The following is a 23,116-nucleotide window of genomic DNA, read 5'->3' as shown; positions in this document are numbered from 1 at the left end:
AAATATGGTCTAATCCACCGGTATACTAAAATCACTCGGTCAAAGAATTTTGACACTAGAGTGGGTCCAGATCACGTGGAGATCATACGGGAGCGTGCCCCGCTCAAGTGTCACAATTCTCAGACCGAGTAAATTTAGTACATCAGTGGATTAGACCATAGTGAAGCTTTGTGTCCAATAAATTCAGCATTAGTACAGAAGAATATGTGTATCAGTTAACCGTCGAATAAATGTTTCGTTCGTATAGTACTTTTGCGTAGTTCTCGTTTTCTCAGTGCTCATAATCACCGCGATCATGATTGTTAAGTGTCCGACCGATACCGACTACCACAGACGCTATTATGTGCGACAACATAAAATGGTCCTTCGAACCGGATTGTCGGTTTTGAAGTCGGACCTCGGAACGGTCGTCGTCGTGAGTGAATGTCCGTAATGCTCGCAAACCCCGTCGGATGTTGCGAAGTACCAGTATCGTCGCGGTAGTGAAATGGCACCGCTGCCATCAAAACCCATCGAGCAAAATTGTTGTGAAGATCCAGGCCCCAAGCACGAAATTTCAGTGATTGATGCTGCCTACATCGAAGCCAAGAACATCAGTGTGTGTGTGTGTGTAACGCCAATCGCGGCGCAAATCTTTCCTACACGGAAAACATCCAGTGCGTGCAACAGATAACTATTACGAAGAAAAATCAGTCAGTCAATAGTACAGTACTATCAATGGACAGCGTGTAATACAGAAAACCCATCAGATCATTTATTTGTTGTGTGAAAATAATCCGTATAATTAGTTTGTGCGTCGAAAATCTCCTACATTTTCACAAATTCAGTTGGCTCAACACATGTTCGGTCAACCCAAGAATCCGTTTCAATGGTAGCCGCGGCAACCTTTAATGAGATGCACCATGCGCCGTTTGGTAACCGGGCGAGTAATGTGTCAAGTTCAGTAATGTGTGTGACAGAGAAGAAATTTTCGGTTTTGTTTTGATCATTCTTGACGTGCAAGCTGAGATGATATTTTCGATGTTGTTTTGATCCAAGTCGTCGTTGATCAACTGCAATAATTTGATATCCCTTTGGAACGAGTGGCCGCTGGCGAAACCAATAGAACATGAGCTGTTGAAAGCCATCATCGAACCATTGAGTGAGCGAAAGCACAGTATCCAGTTTGACTTCAAGCAAGTACAGCAAAGACTCCAGTACCTGTTTTCCCGTTGCAAAACCTCAGCATCAGTCCTGATAGTGCTGCCGCACTAAGCAATGTCGTTTTCGAGTGCAGTTTTTCCGTTTGAGCCACTAATTTCCGAGTCAGTGTAAAAGATTGCTGGTGCCCCGAGTGAGGATGAAATGTAGAAGGCAATTGTGATCGTCAGTTTGCTAAGGAAGCAAGCGCCCCATTAGCTGTACACTCGCAGATTTGGTTTTTTTTTTTTCAAGGCTGAACATTCTTGCTCATCCTCTTGACGAATTCTCCTACAGTGTTTGGTCTGACATCCGTTAATTTTGACCATCTATCGAAAGCAACATCCCGCATCCTAGCCGGAAGAGACCCGTGGTAATATCTGGATATATACATATACCAATCTAGTGCGTCACGGCTTGTAGGCTCGCCTTCCACCACACCTCCTAACTCTGAAACACTCTCGAGATCCTCCAGATCACCTCCACCCCCCTCGCTAGGGGAAGATTCAGGAGTACTTGGTCGAGATACATCTTCTTCTTCATCTCCAGACCCGGTTCGCTGTCCTTCTTCGTTCTTAAAATCTTGGAGCCTCTTGCGCATTTCCTCCATGTAGTGGCGTGACTCTTCCTCAACCTTCTTCACTGTTCCGACTTCCGATGCCCGGAAGAACTGCATCTGGAGAGACCCAGTGCAGGAATGAGCATAAATGAACAAAATGGCATTGTCGATAATCGCCTGAAGCCCGGACGGCTGGAAGTAAATGGCATTTACAGACCGAGCCATTGGAACCGCGCATCCTATCATATGCGTAAACATATGCAACCCACAATTCAGTGCGGCTGAATACGGGCTCTTATCCACAATGCCGAGCCCCGAGAGATATGGGCTGTATGAGTAAGGGATACAGATCTCCTGGCCCGGGATCGTCATCCTATTCATATCTGATCTGAGGACTGGCGTCATAAGCCATCGGGAAAACACCCGGGTGGTGTGATGCATGAGCTCACAACCGGCCGTGATTGCAGACAGGCCCGTGCAATCTTTGTGCGCCATAATCAACGTTCCAAAACGCAACTTTGCTCGATTGTGCTGCGGAAAGACAGCGAAGAACATATCCATCCCACATGCAAGCTTGACGAATTCCGGATCTGAATACAGTTGAGCAAAGTTTGTAATCGCTACCTCTACGCCATCGGAAAAGTCCGGGTTTATTAATTGTGCCTTAAGGGCGGTCTGGAGGCGGTCAATGTACGTCTGATTTGACGCCATATGGATCCGGAATCCCCCAAGAATTAGGAGAGCCAGATCATACAGCATGTCGTCTGAGACGTCCTCTTGACTTGATCCGATGTTGGTGTTAATCTCCGTGATACGCACTGTGAATACATCCAGGGGATTGATCATAGGATCTTTATAACCGATTAGGACTCCCAGTGACACCCAGTCGAACCTCAAGAGACCGGTGATTTGCCGACATAGCAGCTGAAGGAACGTCAGAGAGGAGGTAACAGACACAGACTCTCTACGGTAGGTGTTGGTGATGATGTGATAATAATCGTTCAGATTCGCTCCTGCTCGGGGTCCGGGTAGCGTGATAGGGGGCTTATTCCATTTATTTGCGGCAAACCACTGGAGGGGATATGTCGGAGGGATACCCTTCTCCAGGCGCATCTCCTGTATCGGGTTAGATCCGATACCTCGTACAACTACATCTTCGTTATTCTCTCCATCGGCGTCAATCGACTGAGCCTCAGTCAGTCCTCCTGTAACCAGGTATTTGATCTGATCGGTCATGGGCTCTACGAAGCTCCGAGCTAGCTCGAGCATTGGCCGCACACGTGCATAGTCAACTCCAGTGTTAGACTCCATTTCTTTGGTTTGGATACAATCGAAGATTCGAAACAATCAAAGCTTGATAGTACGAGATGTCCTGTACACTCGCAGATTTGGTTTTTTTTTTTCAAGGCTGAACATTCTTGCTCATCCTCTTGACGAATTCTCCTACAGTGTTTGGTCTGACATCCGTTAATTTTGACCATCTATCGAAAGCAACATCCCGCATCCTAGCCGGAAGAGACCCGTGGTAATATCTGGATATGTACATATACCAATCTAGTGCGTCACGGCTTGTAGGCTCGCCTTCCACCACACCTCCTAACTCTGAAACACTCTCGAGATCCTCCAGATCACCTCCACCCCCCTCGCTAGGGGAAGATTCAGGAGTACTTGGTCGAGATACATTGTAATAGAACGTTGCCTATTTCTATTTTACATTGCCTTGTTGCCTATTTCTATTTTTACATTGGGACCTTCGTCATTAACAACTCGATATGGTCCAATATATATATTGTCCATCTTTGAACCATTTTCATTTTTCAATAAAACTAGATCTCCTTGATTATAAATCTTGTTTGAAGCATTTTTATTATGGTTTTCATTTCGTTTTAATTTTTCCTTGATAAGTTTTTCTCTTACTTCTTTTTGTGAAGTTTGCAATTTAAACTTCAGTAGTTTTGAATAGTTATCAAAATCATAGATCGGATCAATTATTTTTATGTCGCATATATTTGTTGGTAAGGTGCACATTCTACCAAATACAAGTTCAAACGGAGTTTTGTTTGTAGTGGTGTGCACTGTCGTGTTGTAGGCAAATTGGTAATATTTCAACCAATTGTCCCAATTTAGAGGTGAATTTCCGCAATATATCCGCAAAAAATTTCCTAGACTTTTATGGGAGTTTTCCAGTCCACCAATTGTTTCATGATGGTACGCCGTTGAATTCAGTTTGGTTATTTTCAATAATTCACAAATTTCTGAAAATAGCTTTGACATAAATTCTTTTCCCTTATCCGTTACAATTTTTGCTGGTATTCCATAGTTTAAAATAATCGTTTCTACAAAGGCTTTAGCTACTGTCTCAGTTGATTTATCTTTTATCGCTGTAGCAGTGACAAATTTTGTTAAATCACACTGCGTAGTAAGGATATATTGGTTTCCTTCTGAACTCGGCAATAACGGACCAACTAAATCCAAATAAATAATATCAAATGCTGCTATAGCCGTTGTAGTTACAATCATTGGTGTTTTTGCTTTATGCATTATTCTGTTTTTCTGGCACAATTCACAACTTTTGATGAATTTTCTGATATCTTGTTTCATGTTTGGCCAGTAAAATTTCTGCTGGATGGTATGCAAGGTTCTATTAATTCCCGCATGACCAGCCGTTGGTAATATGTGATAATCATTTATGATTGTTGTTCTGTCTTTGCTGTCTTTTATTTCCTTTACGTCATCCCCGATTATTGTTATTTTAGGTATACCTTTTAGATTCAAATTCTTTAAATTTTCAATAATGTATAGCGCGCTTTTACTTCTTCTGATAATTATGTGCACATCTTTCTTACTTTTTAAGTAAACCGTTACTTTTTCCATTATTCCCCGTAGGTGAACTAACGTACTTATTCGCGGTACTTTTATTTCTTTTGGGGAGAATTCTATTTTTTCAATCTCAGGACAGACTTTTATCTCTATATATTCCCAATCTGATGTTTTAGGGTGATCAATTCCTTCCGCGTCAGATGGGTGATTTTGTGCATTTATTTTGCTTTTTGATCTTGTTGTTACTGTCATAGTCATTGTTTTTAGATCAGAAATAGATATGCGTGATAGCGCGTCCGCTACGACGTTATCTTTTCCTGGTATGTAATAAGTGTCAAAATCATATTCCTCCAAAGCTAAACGAAATTTCGTTAGCCTGCTCGAAGGATCCGTTAGTGAGAACAGATATACTAACGGCCTGTGGTCAGTATGAACAATGAATTTTCTTCCATAAAGATACGGTCGAAAATGTCTAATTGCCCATACCAAGGCCAGTAGTTCTTTCTCAATTGTAGGGTAGTTTGTTTCAGCTTGATTTAGCGTTTTACTGGCATATGCAATAGGCTTGCCATTATCGTTTGATAAGACTGCACCTATCGCATAGCCTGACGCGTCAGTATGCAAGTGAAACGTATTTGTTTTGTCAAAATTGGGATAATCTAGTATTGGTGGGTCTACAAAACATTTTTTCAATTCATTGAATGTTTGTTCACATTCATAATTCCAAATAAATTTCTCATTTTTTCTCGTTAGGCGATTCAATGGTGCACAAAGGTTTGCAAAATTCTTTATGTGTTTTCGGTAATAATTAGCGAAAGCTACAAATCTTTTGACTTCGTCAGCATTGGAAGGAGTAGGCCATTTTTTCACTGCCTCAACTTTAGCAGGATCAGGCTTAATTCCTTCTGCTGATATTAAATGTCCTAGGTAAATTAATTCTGTTTTAAAGAAATTACATTTTTTGGGATTCAGTTTTAAATTAACTCTTCTTAGCTTTTCAAATACGGCAATCAAGTTCCTATTGTGTTCCTCGATTGACTTTCCAAAAACGATAATATCGTCTAAATAGACAAGACATTTCGTTGTGTCAAGCCCCGACATCGCTATCGTCATTAGACGAGAAAATGATGATGGGCTAATTTTAAGACCCATGGGTAGTCTCGTCATTTGATACTGCCCAGATGGTGTCGAGAACGCTGTCACTGGTCTATCCTCCGGTCTTAAAAGACACTGATAGTACCCTTGAGACAGGTCTAAATGTGAAAAGTATTTCGCACCCGCAAGCGCGTCAATTATATCTTCAATGTTTGGTAATGGGAACTTATCATCCTCGACTACAGTGTTCAATTTCCTGTAATCGATAACTAGTCTCCATTTTTTCTTGTCATCAGAACTCTTCTTCGGGACAAGCAAAATTGGGCTGTTCCAGGCGGAAGTTGCCTTTTCAATAATTTTGTCTTTGACCATTTTTTGAATTTGCTCTTCCACTTCAATTTTTTGAGTATGCGGCAATTTATATGCTTTGCTATAGATTGGTTGCGCATCTTTTTTTACTTTGATGACTGGACTGTAAATATCGGTTACTGTTAACTGGTCATTTTCTAAGCAAAATATGTCAGCATATTTGGAACAAATTTGCTCGACATGTTGCTTTTCGGTTTTTGGCAAGTGATTTAAGTCTAACTCCTTGAGAAGTTGTTGGATTCTATCTGTTTTACTTGCACTATGCCCTGTCGATAAAACTAAATAATCATTAGCAGGTTTGATTATTGGTTTCAGTTCTGAAATTTTAACTGGCTTATTTTTGACATTAACCATTCGAACAGGTATTCTTCCGTTCAACGGTTGTACAATAGCATTTGCTATAAAGACATGTGGTTGTATTTCCTGATTCAATACAACACATGTGTCGGTAAAGTTTGTCTGGATATATTTAATCATTTCAGTTCTAGCAGGTATTGTAAAATATTCATTTCTTGGGTTTTTGAACTCCATTTTCATTCGGGCGAAATCAATAGTTGCTCCGAATTCTGTCAAAAAATTGGTACCTATTAATCCCACTACGTGAGATGGCAATTGTTCCATAACATGAAATCTAACTGGGTATTCTCTCGAGTTGTACTCCAATAAAGTATCTATAAATCCCAGTGTACTGGTGATTCCGTTTACACCAACTACTTCAAGAGTGTGAGACTTATTAATATGAATATGCTCAGGTAAAAATCTTCTATCAATCAGACAGCAGGAAGCTCCACTGTCCACTATTAATTCTAATTGTTGGTTAAATAATAGAAACTTTGCTCTGAGAGCTCTTTTCGCATCAAAATTAGCGAAAAAGATCGATCAGGTTAGCTTCCTCTTCATGTGGTTGTTGAGACGAATTATTGCGTCTTGGTTGTTGTTGTTGTTGTTGAGACGGTGCCTGTTCTGCCACATTAACACCGTGGGGATTATATTGTCCACGTTGATTATTATATTGGTTTCCACCCCTATTAGATCCTCTACCTGGACCTTGTGGATTTTGCTGGTGAAAACCTCTGCCTCTGGTTCCATAGGAATTTTGGTAGTTTTGATAATTACCACCTCTTCCTCTGGAGTTTTGGAAATTACCACGACTTCTATTACCGTAGGAACCTCTTCCTCGGTAATAACCACGGTTTCTACCACCGTTATGGTGTCCTTGATATTGGAAACCACACCACAAAGCAGTTTCATTTGTGCTTTTAGATGTACTTGGGGTACATTCAAGTGCATCTGATATGGCTTTGTTTAGTGTCATTGGGTTCCTAGCTCGTAAGAAGAATTTCGTTGATGGATCTCTGAGTCCATCAATGAACGCTTCTACGGCAATCGGCTGTACTATATTTGCTGCGGCTGCTTCGCTGACAAATGTTCCTGAGGATACATGTGCAGCTGCAAGCTTGGCAGTTAACTTTTCAATTTCGAAGCCAAAATCTGAAATTGTTTTTTGATTTTGCTTCATGGAATGCATTTCGCTTTCCACTGCTCTGGGGGTCACCTTTATGGAAAATTTTTGCTTCAAGGTTGTTATCGCTTGTTGAATTGTATTTTGTCCATCAATTGTTCCGTGAGCTGACCCAACTAGAGTGGTTTTCAGAAACTTGAGAATAGCTGCCTCTGGAACATCTTCCGCATAATCTCTTAATAGTTCGACGCTTTCGATATATCTTGTCAACTCGATGACAGATCCATCGAACGGTTTTACCAATTTAAGGGCAAGCGAGATATCCAGTTTCGGTGCCATTTCAAGTTTCTTCAATTTTTCCGTTATCAGTTGGTCTAGCTGCTTCCTCAGCACGTTTAATTTATCTATGTAGACTTCAAATTCAATTAATTGCAATTTATTTCCAGATTTATGGATTATATCAAGCGCCTGATTGAAAATACCTTCACAATATGCTCGTTTCTTGATAAGGGTATCGCGAAGATACTCCCTATTAGGACTTTTCTTAAAATTCAATAAATTGACCACAAGGTAGCCAATTAATTTTTCAATTTGGTGTCTAACATCGCCCATAAATGCGGCAAATACATAGACAACTTATTTCAGATTGATCCAATCATTGACAGTGGTAAGTATTCGAAACATTGGCAAAAAAATAAAAAAATGTAAACAGTTGACATATTTTCCATACTTAATACACACATTAGTTACAGTCAATTAAATCTTAGTTTAAAAACTTTTACATGAGATAATAATTCACTTTAAAAACTTTTACATGAGATAATAATAATATTAAAATACCTCCTATCGTTCAGGTTGTTGATCGTTGTCCTCTGCTGCCTCTCCGTTTCTGCATTGATTCCTCCACTCATTCAGCATTCCACTGCATAACATCTTCAATGTCTTGAACTATCATCACCAAGTCATTAGATATTGCCCAAGGCATTTTCTGCTTAACCACGGCCGCGGCTGCTAATCCAAAAAGATGATGTGCAATCTTTAGCTGTGCAACTGTTTCGGCGGCTGAAAACCCCTTGTTTGCACGTTTTGTTAATCTGTCTCTAATTTCGCGTAACTGAAGCACACATAGTGTGTACACATAATTGTCTACTCGCGATTCCAGTGTGGTGTGATGATCGTTCACATTATTAATTACTGGGGTAACCACCTCATCGGCGGAAAACCATCCCATTTTCACGTCACGAATAATACACGATCATTTAGGACAAAAGTCCATTCGATTTTTCGCTTTGTTTAGGGGGAAACGGTTTCACTAGTCTGTTCAATTGTCCACTTTTCCTGGGGAGGAATGGTTTCACTGTGTTGTGTTGTTCAATTATCCACTCAACTTGGGGGAATAGTTTCACTGCATCGTTCAATTGTTCACTTTTCCACTCCTGCCATGATAGTTTCACTGGATCGTTCAATTCCCTATTATTATCCCTCCTGGCAGGATCGCCATGTAATAGAACGTGGAGGTTGGGATGGTCATCGAAGAGACGACGCGACTAGTTCGGGGTTCTAACTAGGAATGAATTTATTGATTCTTATTTAGACCTACATGCTATCGCGCGGTGGTGCATACGTGACCCTTTTCGCTACATCAGCATAAATGCGTTCATCGCCCGGGTGGCGTGATCGCCTTTCTGCTGATGTGTTGTTTACTTTAATTTGCGTTTATGGATAAGTCCAACGCGTATACAGGGCCGCATCCACCACAACATCTTCTTCTTCATCGCCAGACCCGGTTCGCTGTCCTTCTTCGTTCTTAAAATCTTGGAGCCTCTTGCGCATTTCCTCCATGTAGTGGCGTGACTCTTCCTCAACCTTCTTCACTGTTCCGACTTCCGATGCCCGGAAGAACTGCATCTGGAGAGACCCAGTGCAGGAATGAGCATAAATGAACAAAATGGCATTGTCGATAATCGCCTGAAGCCCGGACGGCTGGAAGTAAATGGCATTTACCGACCGAGCCATTGGAACCGCGCATCCTATCATATGCGTAAACATATGCAACCCACAATTCAGTGCGGCTGAATACGGGCTCTTATCCACAATGCCGAGTCCCGAGTCCCGGGATACAGATCTCCTGGCCCGGGATCGTCATCCTATTCATATCTGATCTGAGGACTGGCGTCATAAGCCATCGGGAAAACACCCGGGTGGTGTGATGCATGAGCTCACAACCGGCCGTGATTGCAGACAGGCCCGTGCAATCTTTGTGCGCCATAATCAACGTTCCAAAACGCAACTTTGCTCGATTGTGCTGCGGAAAGACAGCGAAGAACATATCCATCCCACATGCAAGCTTGACGAATTCCGGATCTGAATACAGTTGAGCAAAGTTTGTAATCGCTACCTCTACGCCATCGGAAAAGTCCGGGTTTATTAATTGTGCCTTAAGGGCGGTCTGGAGGCGGTCAATGTACGTCTGATTTGACGCCATATGGATCCGGAATCCCCCAAGAATTAGGAGAGCCAGATCATACAGTATGTCGTCTGAGACGTCCTCTTGACTTGATCCGATGTTGGTGTTAATCTCCGTGATACGCACTGTGAATACATCCAGGGGATTGATCATAGAATCTTTATAACCGATTAGGACTCCCAGTGACACCCAGTCGAACCTCAAGAAACCGGCGATTTGCCGACATAGCAGCTGAAGGAACGTCAGAGAGGAGGTAACAGACACAGACTCTCTACGGTAGGTGTTGGTGATGATGTGATAATAATCGTTCAGATTCGCTCCTGCTCGGGGTCCGGGTAGCGTGATAGGGGGCTTATTCCATTTATTTGCGGCAAACCACTGGAGGGGATATGTCGGAGGGATACCCTTCTCCAGGCGCATCTCCTGTATCGGGTTAGATCCGATACCTCGTACAACTACATCTTCGTTATTCTCTCCATCGGCGTCAATCGACTGAGCCTCAGTCAGTCCTCCTGTAACCAGGTATTTGATCTGATCGGTCATGGGCTCTACGAAGCTCCGAGCTAGCTCGAGCATTGGCCGCACACGTGCATAGTCAACTCCAGTGTTAGACTCCATTTCTTTGGTTTGGATACAATCGAAGATTCGAAACAATCAAAGCTTGATAGTACGAGATGTCCTGTACACTCGCAGATTTGTTTTTTTTTTTTCAAGGCTGAACATTCTTGCTCATCCTCTTGACGAATTCTCCTACAGTGTTTGGTCTGACATCCGTTAATTTTGACCATCTATCGAAAGCAACATCCCGCATCCTAGCCGGAAGAGACCCGTGGTAATATCTGGATATGTACATATACCAATCTAGTGCGTCACGGCTTGTAGGCTCGCCTTCCACCACACCTCCTAACTCTGAAACACTCTCGAGATCCTCCAGATCACCTCCACCCCCCTCGCTAGGGGAAGATTCAGGAGTACTTGGTCGAGATACATCTTCTTCTTCATCTCCAGACCCGGTTCGCTGTCCTTCTTCGTTCTTAAAATCTTGGAGCCTCTTGCGCATTTCCTCCATGTAGTGGCGTGACTCTTCCTCAACCTTCTTCACTGTTCCGACTTCCGATGCCCGGAAGAACTGCATCTGGAGAGACCCAGTGCAGGAATGAGCATAAATGAACAAAATGGCATTGTCGATAATCGCCTGAAGCCCGGACGGCTGGAAGTAAATGGCATTTACCGACCGAGCCATTGGAACCGCGCATCCTATCATATGCGTAAACATATGCAACCCACAATTCAGTGCGGCTGAATACGGGCTCTTATCCACAATGCCGAGCCCCGAGAGATATGGGCTGTATGAGTAAGGGATACAGATCTCCTGGCCCGGGATCGTCATCCTATTCATATCTGATCTGAGGACTGGCGTCATAAGCCATCGGGAAAACACCCGGGTGGTGTGATGCATGAGCTCACAACCGGCCGTGATTGCAGACAGGCCCGTGCAATCTTTGTGCGCCATAATCAACGTTCCAAAACGCAACTTTGCTCGATTGTGCTGCGGAAAGACAGCGAAGAACATATCCATCCCACATGCAAGCTTGACGAATTCCGGATCTGAATACAGTTGAGCAAAGTTTGTAATCGCTACCTCTACGCCATCGGAAAAGTCCGGGTTTATTAATTGTGCCTTAAGGGCGGTCTGGAGGCGGTCAATGTACGTCTGATTTGACGCCATATGGATCCGGAATCCCCCAAGAATTAGGAGAGCCAGATCATACAGTATGTCGTCTGAGACGTCCTCTTGACTTGATCCGATGTTGGTGTTAATCTCCGTGATACGCACTGTGAATACATCCAGGGGATTGATCATAGAATCTTTATAACCGATTAGGACTCCCAGTGACACCCAGTCGAACCTCAAGAGACCGGCGATTTGCCGACATAGCAGCTGAAGGAACGTCAGAGAGGAGGTAACAGACACAGACTCTCTACGGTAGGTGTTGGTGATGATGTGATAATAATCGTTCAGATTCGCTCCTGCTCGGGGTCCGGGTAGCGTGATAGGGGGCTTATTCCATTTATTTGCGGCAAACCACTGGAGGGGATATGTCGGAGGGATACCCTTCTCCAGGCGCATCTCCTGTATCGGGTTAGATCCGATACCTCGTACAACTACATCTTCGTTATTCTCTCCATCGGCGTCAATCGACTGAGCCTCAGTCAGTCCTCCTGTAACCAGGTATTTGATCTGATCGGTCATGGGCTCTACGAAGCTCCGAGCTAGCTCGAGCATTGGCCGCACACGTGCATAGTCAACTCCAGTGTTAGACTCCATTTCTTTGGTTTGGATACAATCGAAGATTCGAAACAATCAAAGCTTGATAGTACGAGATGTCCTGTACACTCGCAGATTTGGTTTTTTTTTTTTCAAGGCTGAACATTCTTGCTCATCCTCTTGACGAATTCTCCTACAGTGTTTGGTCTGACATCCGTTAATTTTGACCATCTATCGAAAGCAACATCCCGCATCCTAGCCGGAAAAGACCCGTGGTAATATCTGGATATGTACATATACCAATCTAGTGCGTCACGGCTTGTAGGCTCGCCTTCCACCACACCTCCTAACTCTGAAACACTCTCGAAATCCTCCAGATCACCTCCACCCCCCTCGCTAGGGGAAGATTCAGGAGTACTTGGTCGAGATACATCTTCTTCTTCATCTCCAGACCCGGTTCGCTGTCCTTCTTCGTTCTTAAAATCTTGGAGCCTCTTGCGCATTTCCTCCATGTAGTGGCGTGACTCTTCCTCAACCTTCTTCACTGTTCCGACTTCCGATGCCCGGAAGAACTGCATCTGGAGAGACCCAGTGCAGGAATGAGCATAAATGAACAAAATGGCATTGTCGATAATCGCCTGAAGCCCGGACGGCTGGAAGTAAATGGCATTTACCGACCGAGCCATTGGAACCGCGCATCCTATCATATGCGTAAACATATGCAACCCACAATTCAGTGCGGCTGAATACGGGCTCTTATCCACAATGCCGAGCCCCGAGAGATATGGGCTGTATGAGTAAGGGATACAGATCTCCTGGCCCGGGATCGTCATCCTATTCATATCTGATCTGAGGACTGGCGTCATAAGCCATCGGGGAAAACACCCGGGTGGTGTGATGCATGAGCTCACAACCGGCCGTGATTGCAGACAGGCCCGTGCAATCTTTGTGCGCCATAATCAACGTTCCAAAACGCAACTTTGCTCGATTGTGCTGCGGAAAGACAGCGAAGAACATATCCATCCCACATGCAAGCTTGACGAATTCCGGATCTGAATACAGTTGAGCAAAGTTTGTAATCGCTACCTCTACGCCATCGGAAAAGTCCGGGTTTATTAATTGTGCCTTAAGGGCGGTCTGGAGGCGGTCAATGTACGTCTGATTTGACGCCATATGGATCCGGAATCCCCCAAGAATTAGGAGAGCCAGATCATACAGCATGTCGTCTGAGACGTCCTCTTGACTTGATCCGATGTTGGTGTTAATCTCCGTGATACGCACTGTGAATACATCCAGGGGATTGATCATAGAATCTTTATAACCGATTAGGACTCCCAGTGACACCCAGTCGAACCTCAAGAGACCGGCGATTTGCCGACATAGCAGCTGAAGGAACGTCAGAGAGGAGGTAACAGACACAGACTCTCTACGGTAGGTGTTGGTGATGATGTGATAATAATCGTTCAGATTCGCTCCTGCTCGGGGTCCGGGTAGCGTGATAGGGGGCTTATTCCATTTATTTGCGGCAAACCACTGGAGGGGATATGTCGGAGGGATACCCTTCTCCAGGCGCATCTCCTGTATCGGGTTAGATCCGATACCTCGTACAACTACATCTTCGTTATTCTCTCCATCGGCGTCAATCGACTGAGCCTCAGTCAGTCCTCCTGTAACCAGGTATTTGATCTGATCGGTCATGGGCTCTACGAAGCTCCGAGCTAGCTCGAGCATTGGCCGCACACGTGCATAGTCAACTCCAGTGTTAGACTCCATTTCTTTGGTTTGGATACAATCGAAGATTCGAAACAATCAAAGCTTGATAGTACGAGATGTCCTGTACACTCGCAGATTTGGTTTTTTTTTTTTCAAGGCTGAACATTCTTGCTCATCCTCTTGACGAATTCTCCTACAGTGTTTGGTCTGACATCCGTTAATTTTGACCATCTATCGAAAGCAACATCCCGCATCCTAGCCGGAAAAGACCCGTGGTAATATCTGGATATGTACATATACCAATCTAGTGCGTCACGGCTTGTAGGCTCGCCTTCCACCACACCTCCTAACTCTGAAACACTCTCGAGATCCTCCAGATCACCTCCACCCCCCTCGCTAGGGGAAGATTCAGGAGTACTTGGTCGAGATACATCTTCTTCTTCATCTCCAGACCCGGTTCGCTGTCCTTCTTCGTTCTTAAAATCTTGGAGCCTCTTGCGCATTTCCTCCATGTAGTGGCGTGACTCTTCCTCAACCTTCTTCACTGTTCCGACTTCCGATGCCCGGAAGAACTGCATCTGGAGAGACCCAGTGCAGGAATGAGCATAAATGAACAAAATGGCATTGTCGATAATCGCCTGAAGCCCGGACGGCTGGAAGTAAATGGCATTTACCGACCGAGCCATTGGAACCGCGCATCCTATCATATGCGTAAACATATGCAACCCACAATTCAGTGCGGCTGAATACGGGCTCTTATCCACAATGCCGAGCCCCGAGAGATATGGGCTGTATGAGTAAGGGATACAGATCTCCTGGCCCGGGATCGTCATCCTATTCATATCTGATCTGAGGACTGGCGTCATAAGCCATCGGGAAAACACCCGGGTGGTGTGATGCATGAGCTCACAACCGGCCGTGATTGCAGACAGGCCCGTGCAATCTTTGTGCGCCATAATCAACGTTCCAAAACGCAACTTTGCTCGATTGTGCTGCGGAAAGACAGCGAAGAACATATCCATCCCACATGCAAGCTTGACGAATTCCGGATCTGAATACAGTTGAGCAAAGTTTGTAATCGCTACCTCTACGCCATCGGAAAAGTCCGGGTTTATTAATTGTGCCTTAAGGGCGGTCTGGAGGCGGTCAATGTACGTCTGATTTGACGCCATATGGATCCGGAATCCCCCAAGAATTAGGAGAGCCAGATCATACAGCATGTCGTCTGAGACGTCCTCTTGACTTGATCCGATGTTGGTGTTAATCTCCGTGATACGCACTGTGAATACATCCAGGGGATTGATCATAGAATCTTTATAACCGATTAGGACTCCCAGTGACACCCAGTCGAACCTCAAGAGACCGGTGATTTGCCGACATAGCAGCTGAAGGAACGTCAGAGAGGAGGTAACAGACACAGACTCTCTACGGTAGGTGTTGGTGATGATGTGATAATAATCGTTCAGATTCGCTCCTGCTCGGGGTCCGGGTAGCGTGATAGGGGGCTTATTCCATTTATTTGCGGCAAACCACTGGAGGGGATATGTCGGAGGGATACCCTTCTCCAGGCGCATCTCCTGTATCGGGTTAGATCCGATACCTCGTACAACTACATCTTCGTTATTCTCTCCATCGGCGTCAATCGACTGAGCCTCAGTCAGTCCTCCTGTAACCAGGTATTTGATCTGATCGGTCATGGGCTCTACGAAGCTCCGAGCTAGCTCGAGCATTGGCCGCACACGTGCATAGTCAACTCCAGTGTTAGACTCCATTTCTTTGGTTTGGATACAATCGAAGATTCGAAACAATCAAAGCTTGATAGTACGAGATGTCCTGTACACTCGCAGATTTGGTTTTTTTTTTTCAAGGCTGAACATTCTTGCTCATCCTCTTGACGAATTCTCCTACAGTGTTTGGTCTGACATCCGTTAATTTTGACCATCTATCGAAAGCAACATCCCGCATCCTAGCCGGAAGAGACCCGTGGTAATATCTGGATATGTACATATACCAATCTAGTGCGTCACGGCTTGTAGGCTCGCCTTCCACCACACCTCCTAACTCTGAAACACTCTCGAGATCCTCCAGATCACCTCCACCCCCCTCGCTAGGGGAAGATTCAGGAGTACTTGGTCGAGATACATCTTCTTCTTCATCTCCAGACCCGGTTCGCTGTCCTTCTTCGTTCTTAAAATCTTGGAGCCTCTTGCGCATTTCCTCCATGTAGTGGCGTGACTCTTCCTCAACCTTCTTCACTGTTCCGACTTCCGATGCCCGGAAGAACTGCATCTGGAGAGACCCAGTGCAGGAATGAGCATAAATGAACAAAATGGCATTGTCGATAATCGCCTGAAGCCCGGACGGCTGGAAGTAAATGGCATTTACCGACCGAGCCATTGGAACCGCGCATCCTATCATATGCGTAAACATATGCAACCCACAATTCAGTGCGGCTGAATACGGGCTCTTATCCACAATGCCGAGCCCCGAGAGATATGGGCTGTACGAGTAAGGGATACAGATCTCCTGGCCCGGGATCGTCATCCTATTCATATCTGATCTGAGGACTGGCGTCATAAGCCATCGGGAAAACACCCGGGTGGTGTGATGCATGAGCTCACAACCGGCCGTGATTGCAGACAGGCCCGTGCAATCTTTGTGCGCCATAATCAACGTTCCAAAACGCAACTTTGCTCGATTGTGCTGCGGAAAGACAGCGAAGAACATATCCATCCCACATGCAAGCTTGACGAATTCCGGATCTGAATACAGTTGAGCAAAGTTTGTAATCGCTACCTCTACGCCATCGGAAAAGTCCGGGTTTATTAATTGTGCCTTAAGGGCGGTCTGGAGGCGGTCAATGTACGTCTGATTTGACGCCATATGGATCCGGAATCCCCCAAGAATTAGGAGAGCCAGATCATACAGCATGTCGTCTGAGACGTCCTCTTGACTTGATCCGATGTTGGTGTTAATCTCCGTGATACGCACTGTGAATACATCCAGGGGATTGATCATAGAATCTTTATAACCGATTAGGACTCCCAGTGACACCCAGTCGAACCTCAAGAGACCGGCGATTTGCCGACATAGCAGCTGAAGGAACGTCAGAGAGGAGGTAACAGACACAGACTCTCTACGGTAGGTGTTGGTGATGATGTGATAATAATCGTTCAGATTCGCTCCTGCTCGGGGTCCGGGTAGCGTGATAGGGGGCTTATTCCATTTATTTGCGGCAAACCACTGGAGGGGATATGTCGGAGGGATACCCTTCTCCAGGCGCATCTCCTGTATCGGGTTAGATCCGATACCTCGTACAACTACATCTTCGTTATTCTCTCCATCGGCGTCAATCGACTGAGCCTCAGTCAGTCCTCCTGTAACCAGGTATTTGATCTGATCGGTCATGGGCTCTACGAAGCTCCGAGCTAGCTCGAGCATTGGCCGCACACGTGCATAGTCAACTCCAGTGTTAGACTCCATTTCTTTGGTTTGGATACAATCGAAGATTCGAAACAATCAAAGCTTGATAGTACGAGATGTCCTGTACACTCGCAGATTTGGTTTTTTTTTTTCAAGGCTGAACATTCTTGCTCATCCTCTTGACGAATTCTCCTACAGTGTTTGGTCTGACATCCGTTAATTTTGACCATCTATCGAAAGCAACATCCCGCATCCTAGCCGGAAGAGACCCGTGGTAATATCTGGATATGTACATATACCAATCTAGTGCGTCACGGCTTGTAGGCTCGCCTTCCACCACACCTCCTAACTCTGAAACACTCTCGAGATCCTCCAGATCACCTCCACCCCCCTCGCTAGGGGAAGATTCAGGAGTACTTGGTCGAGATACATCTTCTTCTTCATCTCCAGACCCGGTTCGCTGTCCTTCTTCGTTCTTAAAATCTTGGAGCCTCTTGCGCATTTCCTCCATGTAGTGGCGTGACTCTTCCTCAACCTTCTTCACTGTTCCGACTTCCGATGCCCGGAAGAACTGCATCTGGAGAGACCCAGTGCAGGAATGAGCATAAATGAACAAAATGGCATTGTCGATAATCGCCTGAAGCCCGGACGGCTGGAAGTAAATGGCATTTACCGACCGAGCCATTGGAACCGCGCATCCTATCATATGCGTAAACATATGCAACCCACAATTCAGTGCGGCTGAATACGGGCTCTTATCCACAATGCCGAGCCCCGAGAGATATGGGCTGTATGAGTAAGGGATACAGATCTCCTGGCCCGGGATCGTCATCCTATTCATATCTGATCTGAGGACTGGCGTCATAAGCCATCGGGAAAACACCCGGGTGGTGTGATGCATGAGCTCACAACCGGCCGTGATTGCAGACAGGCCCGTGCAATCTTTGTGCGCCATAATCAACGTTCCAAAACGCAACTTTGCTCGATTGTGCTGCGGAAAGACAGCGAAGAACATATCCATCCCACATGCAAGCTTGACGAATTCCGGATCTGAATACAGTTGAGCAAAGTTTGTAATCGCTACCTCTACGCCATCGGAAAAGTCCGGGTTTATTAATTGTGCCTTAAGGGCGGTCTGGAGGCGGTCAATGTACGTCTGATTTGACGCCATATGGATCCGGAATCCCCCAAGAATTAGGAGAGCCAGATCATACAGCATGTCGTCTGAGACGTCCTCTTGACTTGATCCGATGTTGGTGTTAATCTCCGTGATACGCACTGTGAATACATCCAGGGGATTGATCATAGAATCTTTATAACCGATTAGGACTCCCAGTGACACCCAGTCGAACCTCAAGAGACCGGCGATTTGCCGACATAGCAGCTGAAGGAACGTCAGAGAGGAGGTAACAGACACAGACTCTCTACGGTAGGTGTTGGTGATGATGTGATAATAATCGTTCAGATTCGCTCCTGCTCGGGGTCCGGGTAGCGTGATAGGGGGCTTATTCCATTTATTTGCGGCAAACCACTGGAGGGGATATGTCGGAGGGATACCCTTCTCCAGGCGCATCTCCTGTATCGGGTTAGATCCGATACCTCGTACAACTACATCTTCGTTATTCTCTCCATCGGCGTCAATCGACTGAGCCTCAGTCAGTCCTCCTGTAACCAGGTATTTGATCTGATCGGTCATGGGCTCTACGAAGCTCCGAGCTAGCTCGAGCATTGGCCGCACACGTGCATAGTCAACTCCAGTGTTAGACTCCATTTCTTTGGTTTGGATACAATCGAAGATTCGAAACAATCAAAGCTTGATAGTACGAGATGTCCTGTACACTCGCAGATTTGGTTTTTTTTTTCAAGGCTGAACATTCTTGCTCATCCTCTTGACGAATTCTCCTACAGTGTTTGGTCTGACATCCGTTAATTTTGACCATCTATCGAAAGCAACATCCCGCATCCTAGCCGGAAGAGACCCGTGGTAATATCTGGATATGTACATATACCAATCTAGTGCGTCACGGCTTGTAGGCTCGCCTTCCACCACACCTCCTAACTCTGAAACACTCTCGAGATCCTCCAGATCACCTCCACCCCCCTCGCTAGGGGAAGATTCAGGAGTACTTGGTCGAGATACATCTTCTTCTTCATCTCCAGACCCGGTTCGCTGTCCTTCTTCGTTCTTAAAATCTTGGAGCCTCTTGCGCATTTCCTCCATGTAGTGGCGTGACTCTTCCTCAACCTTCTTCACTGTTCCGACTTCCGATGCCCGGAAGAACTGCATCTGGAGAGACCCAGTGCAGGAATGAGCATAAATGAACAAAATGGCATTGTCGATAATCGCCTGAAGCCCGGACGGCTGGAAGTAAATGGCATTTACCGACCGAGCCATTGGAACCGCGCATCCTATCATATGCGTAAACATATGCAACCCACAATTCAGTGCGGCTGAATACGGGCTCTTATCCACAATGCCGAGCCCCGAGAGATATGGGCTGTATGAGTAAGGGATACAGATCTCCTGGCCCGGGATCGTCATCCTATTCATATCTGATCTGAGGACTGGCGTCATAAGCCATCGGGAAAACACCCGGGTGGTGTGATGCATGAGCTCACAACCGGCCGTGATTGCAGACAGGCCCGTGCAATCTTTGTGCGCCATAATCAACGTTCCAAAACGCAACTTTGCTCGATTGTGCTGCGGAAAGACAGCGAAGAACATATCCATCCCACATGCAAGCTTGACGAATTCCGGATCTGAATACAGTTGAGCAAAGTTTGTAATCGCTACCTCTACGCCATCGGAAAAGTCCGGGTTTATTAATTGTGCCTTAAGGGCGGTCTGGAGGCGGTCAATGTACGTCTGATTTGACGCCATATGGATCCGGAATCCCCCAAGAATTAGGAGAGCCAGATCATACAGCATGTCGTCTGAGACGTCCTCTTGACTTGATCCGATGTTGGTGTTAATCTCCGTGATACGCACTGTGAATACATCCAGGGGATTGATCATAGAATCTTTATAACCGATTAGGACTCCCAGTGACACCCAGTCGAACCTCAAGAGACCGGCGATTTGCCGACATAGCAGCTGAAGGAACGTCAGAGAGGAGGTAACAGACACAGACTCTCTACGGTAGGTGTTGGTGATGATGTGATAATAATCGTTCAGATTCGCTCCTGCTCGGGGTCCGGGTAGCGTGATAGGGGGCTTATTCCATTTATTTGCGGCAAACCACTGGAGGGGATATGTCGGAGGGATACCCTTCTCCAGGCGCATCTCCTGTATCGGGTTAGATCCGATACCTCGTACAACTACATCTTCGTTATTCTCTCCATCGGCGTCAATCGACTGAGCCTCAGTCAGTCCTCCTGTAACCAGGTATTTGATCTGATCGGTCATGGGCTCTACGAAGCTCCGAGCTAGCTCGAGCATTGGCCGCACACGTGCATAGTCAACTCCAGTGTTAGACTCCATTTCTTTGGTTTGGATACAATCGAAGATTCGAAACAATCAAAGCTTGATAGTACGAGATGTCCTGTACACTCGCAGATTTGGTTTTTTTTTTTTCAAGGCTGAACATTCTTGCTCATCCTCTTGACGAATTCTCCTACAGTGTTTGGTCTGACATCCGTTAATTTTGACCATCTATCGAAAGCAACATCCCGCATCCTAGCCGGAAGAGACCCGTGGTAATATCTGGATATGTACATATACCAATCTAGTGCGTCACGGCTTGTAGGCTCGCCTTCCACCACACCTCCTAACTCTGAAACACTCTCGAGATCCTCCAGATCACCTCCACCCCCCTCGCTAGGGGAAGATTCAGGAGTACTTGGTCGAGATACATCTTCTTCTTCATCTCCAGACCCGGTTCGCTGTCCTTCTTCGTTCTTAAAATCTTGGAGCCTCTTGCGCATTTCCTCCATGTAGTGGCGTGACTCTTCCTCAACCTTCTTCACTGTTCTTACTTCCGATGCCCGGAAGAACTGCATCTGGAGAGACCCAGTGCAGGAATGAGCATAAATGAACAAAATGGCATTGTCGATAATCGCCTGAAGCCCGGACGGCTGGAAGTAAATGGCATTTACCGACCGAGCCATTGGAACCGCGCATCCTATCATATGCGTAAACATATGCAACCCACAATTCAGTGCGGCTGAATACGGGCTCTTATCCACAATGCCGAGCCCCGAGAGATATGGGCTGTATGAGTAAGGGATACAGATCTCCTGGCCCGGGATCGTCATCCTATTCATATCTGATCTGAGGACTGGCGTCATAAGCCATCGGGAAAACACCCGGGTGGTGTGATGCATGAGCTCACAACCGGCCGTGATTGCAGACAGGCCCGTGCAATCTTTGTGCGCCATAATCAACGTTCCAAAACGCAACTTTGCTCGATTGTGCTGCGGAAAGACAGCGAAGAACATATCCATCCCACATGCAAGCTTGACGAATTCTGGATCTGAATACAGTTGAGCAAAGTTTGTAATCGCTACCTCTACGCCATCGGAAAAGTCCGGGTTTATTAATTGTGCCTTAAGGGCGGTCTGGAGGCGGTCAATGTACGTCTGATTTGACGCCATATGGATCCGGAATCCCCCAAGAATTAGGAGAGCCAGATCATACAGCATGTCGTCTGAGACGTCCTCTTGACTTGATCCGATGTTGGTGTTAATCTCCGTGATACGCACTGTGAATACATCCAGGGGATTGATCATAGAATCTTTATAATCGATTAGGACTCCCAGTGACACCCAGTCGAACCTCAAGAGACCGGTGATTTGCCGACATAGCAGCTGAAGGAACGTCAGAGAGGAGGTAACAGACACAGACTCTCTACGGTAGGTGTTGGTGATGATGTGATAATAATCGTTCAGATTCGCTCCTGCTCGGGGTCCGGGTAGCGTGATAGGGGGCTTATTCCATTTATTTGCGGCAAACCACTGGAGGGGATATGTCGGAGGGATACCCTTCTCCAGGCGCATCTCCTGTATCGGGTTAGATCCGATACCTCGTACAACTACATCTTCGTTATTCTCTCCATCGGCGTCAATCGACTGAGCCTCAGTCAGTCCTCCTGTAACCAGGTATTTGATCTGATCGGTCATGGGCTCTACGAAGCTCCGAGCTAGCTCGAGCATTGGCCGCACACGTGCATAGTCAACTCCAGTGTTAGACTCCATTTCTTTGGTTTGGATACAATCGAAGATTCGAAACAATCAAAGCTTGATAGTACGAGATGTCCTGTACACTCGCAGATTTGGTTTTTTTTTTCAAGGCTGAACATTCTTGCTCATCCTCTTGACGAATTCTCCTACAGTGTTTGGTCTGACATCCGTTAATTTTGACCATCTATCGAAAGCAACATCCCGCATCCTAGCCGGAAGAGACCCGTGGTAATATCTGGATATATACATATACCAATCTAGTGCGTCACGGCTTGTAGGCTCGCCTTCCACCACACCTCCTAACTCTGAAACACTCTCGAGATCCTCCAGATCACCTCCACCCCCCTCGCTAGGGGAAGATTCAGGAGTACTTGGTCGAGATACATCTTCTTCTTCATCTCCAGACCCGGTTCGCTGTCCTTCTTCGTTCTTAAAATCTTGGAGCCTCTTGCGCATTTCCTCCATGTAGTGGCGTGACTCTTCCTCAACCTTCTTCACTGTTCCGACTTCCGATGCCCGGAAGAACTGCATCTGGAGAGACCCAGTGCAGGAATGAGCATAAATGAACAAAATGGCATTGTC

At 45.8% G+C, this 23,116-nt stretch overlaps 6 protein-coding genes across 6 annotated transcripts; all 6 read right to left on the bottom strand.

Moving 5' to 3' along the window:
* Nucleotides 1–1,429: 1,429 nt before the first annotated feature.
* On the bottom strand, nucleotides 1,430–3,049 carry LOC110674318. The gene has a single exon (XM_021838606.1). The coding sequence runs from the start codon at nucleotides 3,047–3,049 to the stop codon at nucleotides 1,430–1,432; it is 1,620 nt and encodes a 539-aa protein (XP_021694298.1).
* An 11,036-nt stretch (nucleotides 3,050–14,085) lies between these two features.
* LOC5567833 lies at nucleotides 14,086–15,705 on the bottom strand. The gene has a single exon (XM_001657690.2). It carries the CDS (start codon nucleotides 15,703–15,705, stop codon nucleotides 14,086–14,088), a length of 1,620 nt encoding a protein of 539 aa, XP_001657740.2.
* Nucleotides 15,706–15,796: 91 nt separating this feature from the next.
* On the bottom strand, nucleotides 15,797–17,416 carry LOC110674317. Its single transcript, XM_021838604.1, has one exon. The coding sequence runs from the start codon at nucleotides 17,414–17,416 to the stop codon at nucleotides 15,797–15,799; it is 1,620 nt and encodes a 539-aa protein (XP_021694296.1).
* A 91-nt stretch (nucleotides 17,417–17,507) lies between these two features.
* Nucleotides 17,508–19,127, bottom strand: LOC5567834. Its single transcript, XM_001657691.2, has one exon. The coding sequence runs from the start codon at nucleotides 19,125–19,127 to the stop codon at nucleotides 17,508–17,510; it is 1,620 nt and encodes a 539-aa protein (XP_001657741.2).
* Nucleotides 19,128–19,217: 90 nt separating this feature from the next.
* LOC110674316 lies at nucleotides 19,218–20,837 on the bottom strand. Its single transcript, XM_021838603.1, has one exon. The coding sequence runs from the start codon at nucleotides 20,835–20,837 to the stop codon at nucleotides 19,218–19,220; it is 1,620 nt and encodes a 539-aa protein (XP_021694295.1).
* A 92-nt stretch (nucleotides 20,838–20,929) lies between these two features.
* Nucleotides 20,930–22,549, bottom strand: LOC110674315. Its single transcript, XM_021838602.1, has one exon. It carries the CDS (start codon nucleotides 22,547–22,549, stop codon nucleotides 20,930–20,932), a length of 1,620 nt encoding a protein of 539 aa, XP_021694294.1.
* Between the last annotated feature and the right edge of the window lie 567 nt (nucleotides 22,550–23,116).

This window comes from Aedes aegypti, chromosome 1, assembly GCF_002204515.2.
Source record: "Aedes aegypti strain LVP_AGWG chromosome 1, AaegL5.0 Primary Assembly, whole genome shotgun sequence".
NCBI lineage: Eukaryota > Metazoa > Arthropoda > Insecta > Diptera > Culicidae > Aedes > Aedes aegypti.
This window is presented reverse-complemented; position numbering and strand designations above follow the sequence as displayed.

Excerpts from the sequence above, each read along its gene's own strand:
- LOC110674318 (XM_021838606.1), bottom strand. The coding sequence starts at position 3,049 with ATGGAGTCTAACACTGGAGTTGACTATGCACGTGTGCGGCCAATGCTC.
- LOC5567833 (XM_001657690.2), bottom strand. The coding sequence starts at position 15,705 with ATGGAGTCTAACACTGGAGTTGACTATGCACGTGTGCGGCCAATGCTC.
- LOC110674317 (XM_021838604.1), bottom strand. The coding sequence starts at position 17,416 with ATGGAGTCTAACACTGGAGTTGACTATGCACGTGTGCGGCCAATGCTC.
- LOC5567834 (XM_001657691.2), bottom strand. The coding sequence starts at position 19,127 with ATGGAGTCTAACACTGGAGTTGACTATGCACGTGTGCGGCCAATGCTC.
- LOC110674316 (XM_021838603.1), bottom strand. The coding sequence starts at position 20,837 with ATGGAGTCTAACACTGGAGTTGACTATGCACGTGTGCGGCCAATGCTC.
- LOC110674315 (XM_021838602.1), bottom strand. The coding sequence starts at position 22,549 with ATGGAGTCTAACACTGGAGTTGACTATGCACGTGTGCGGCCAATGCTC.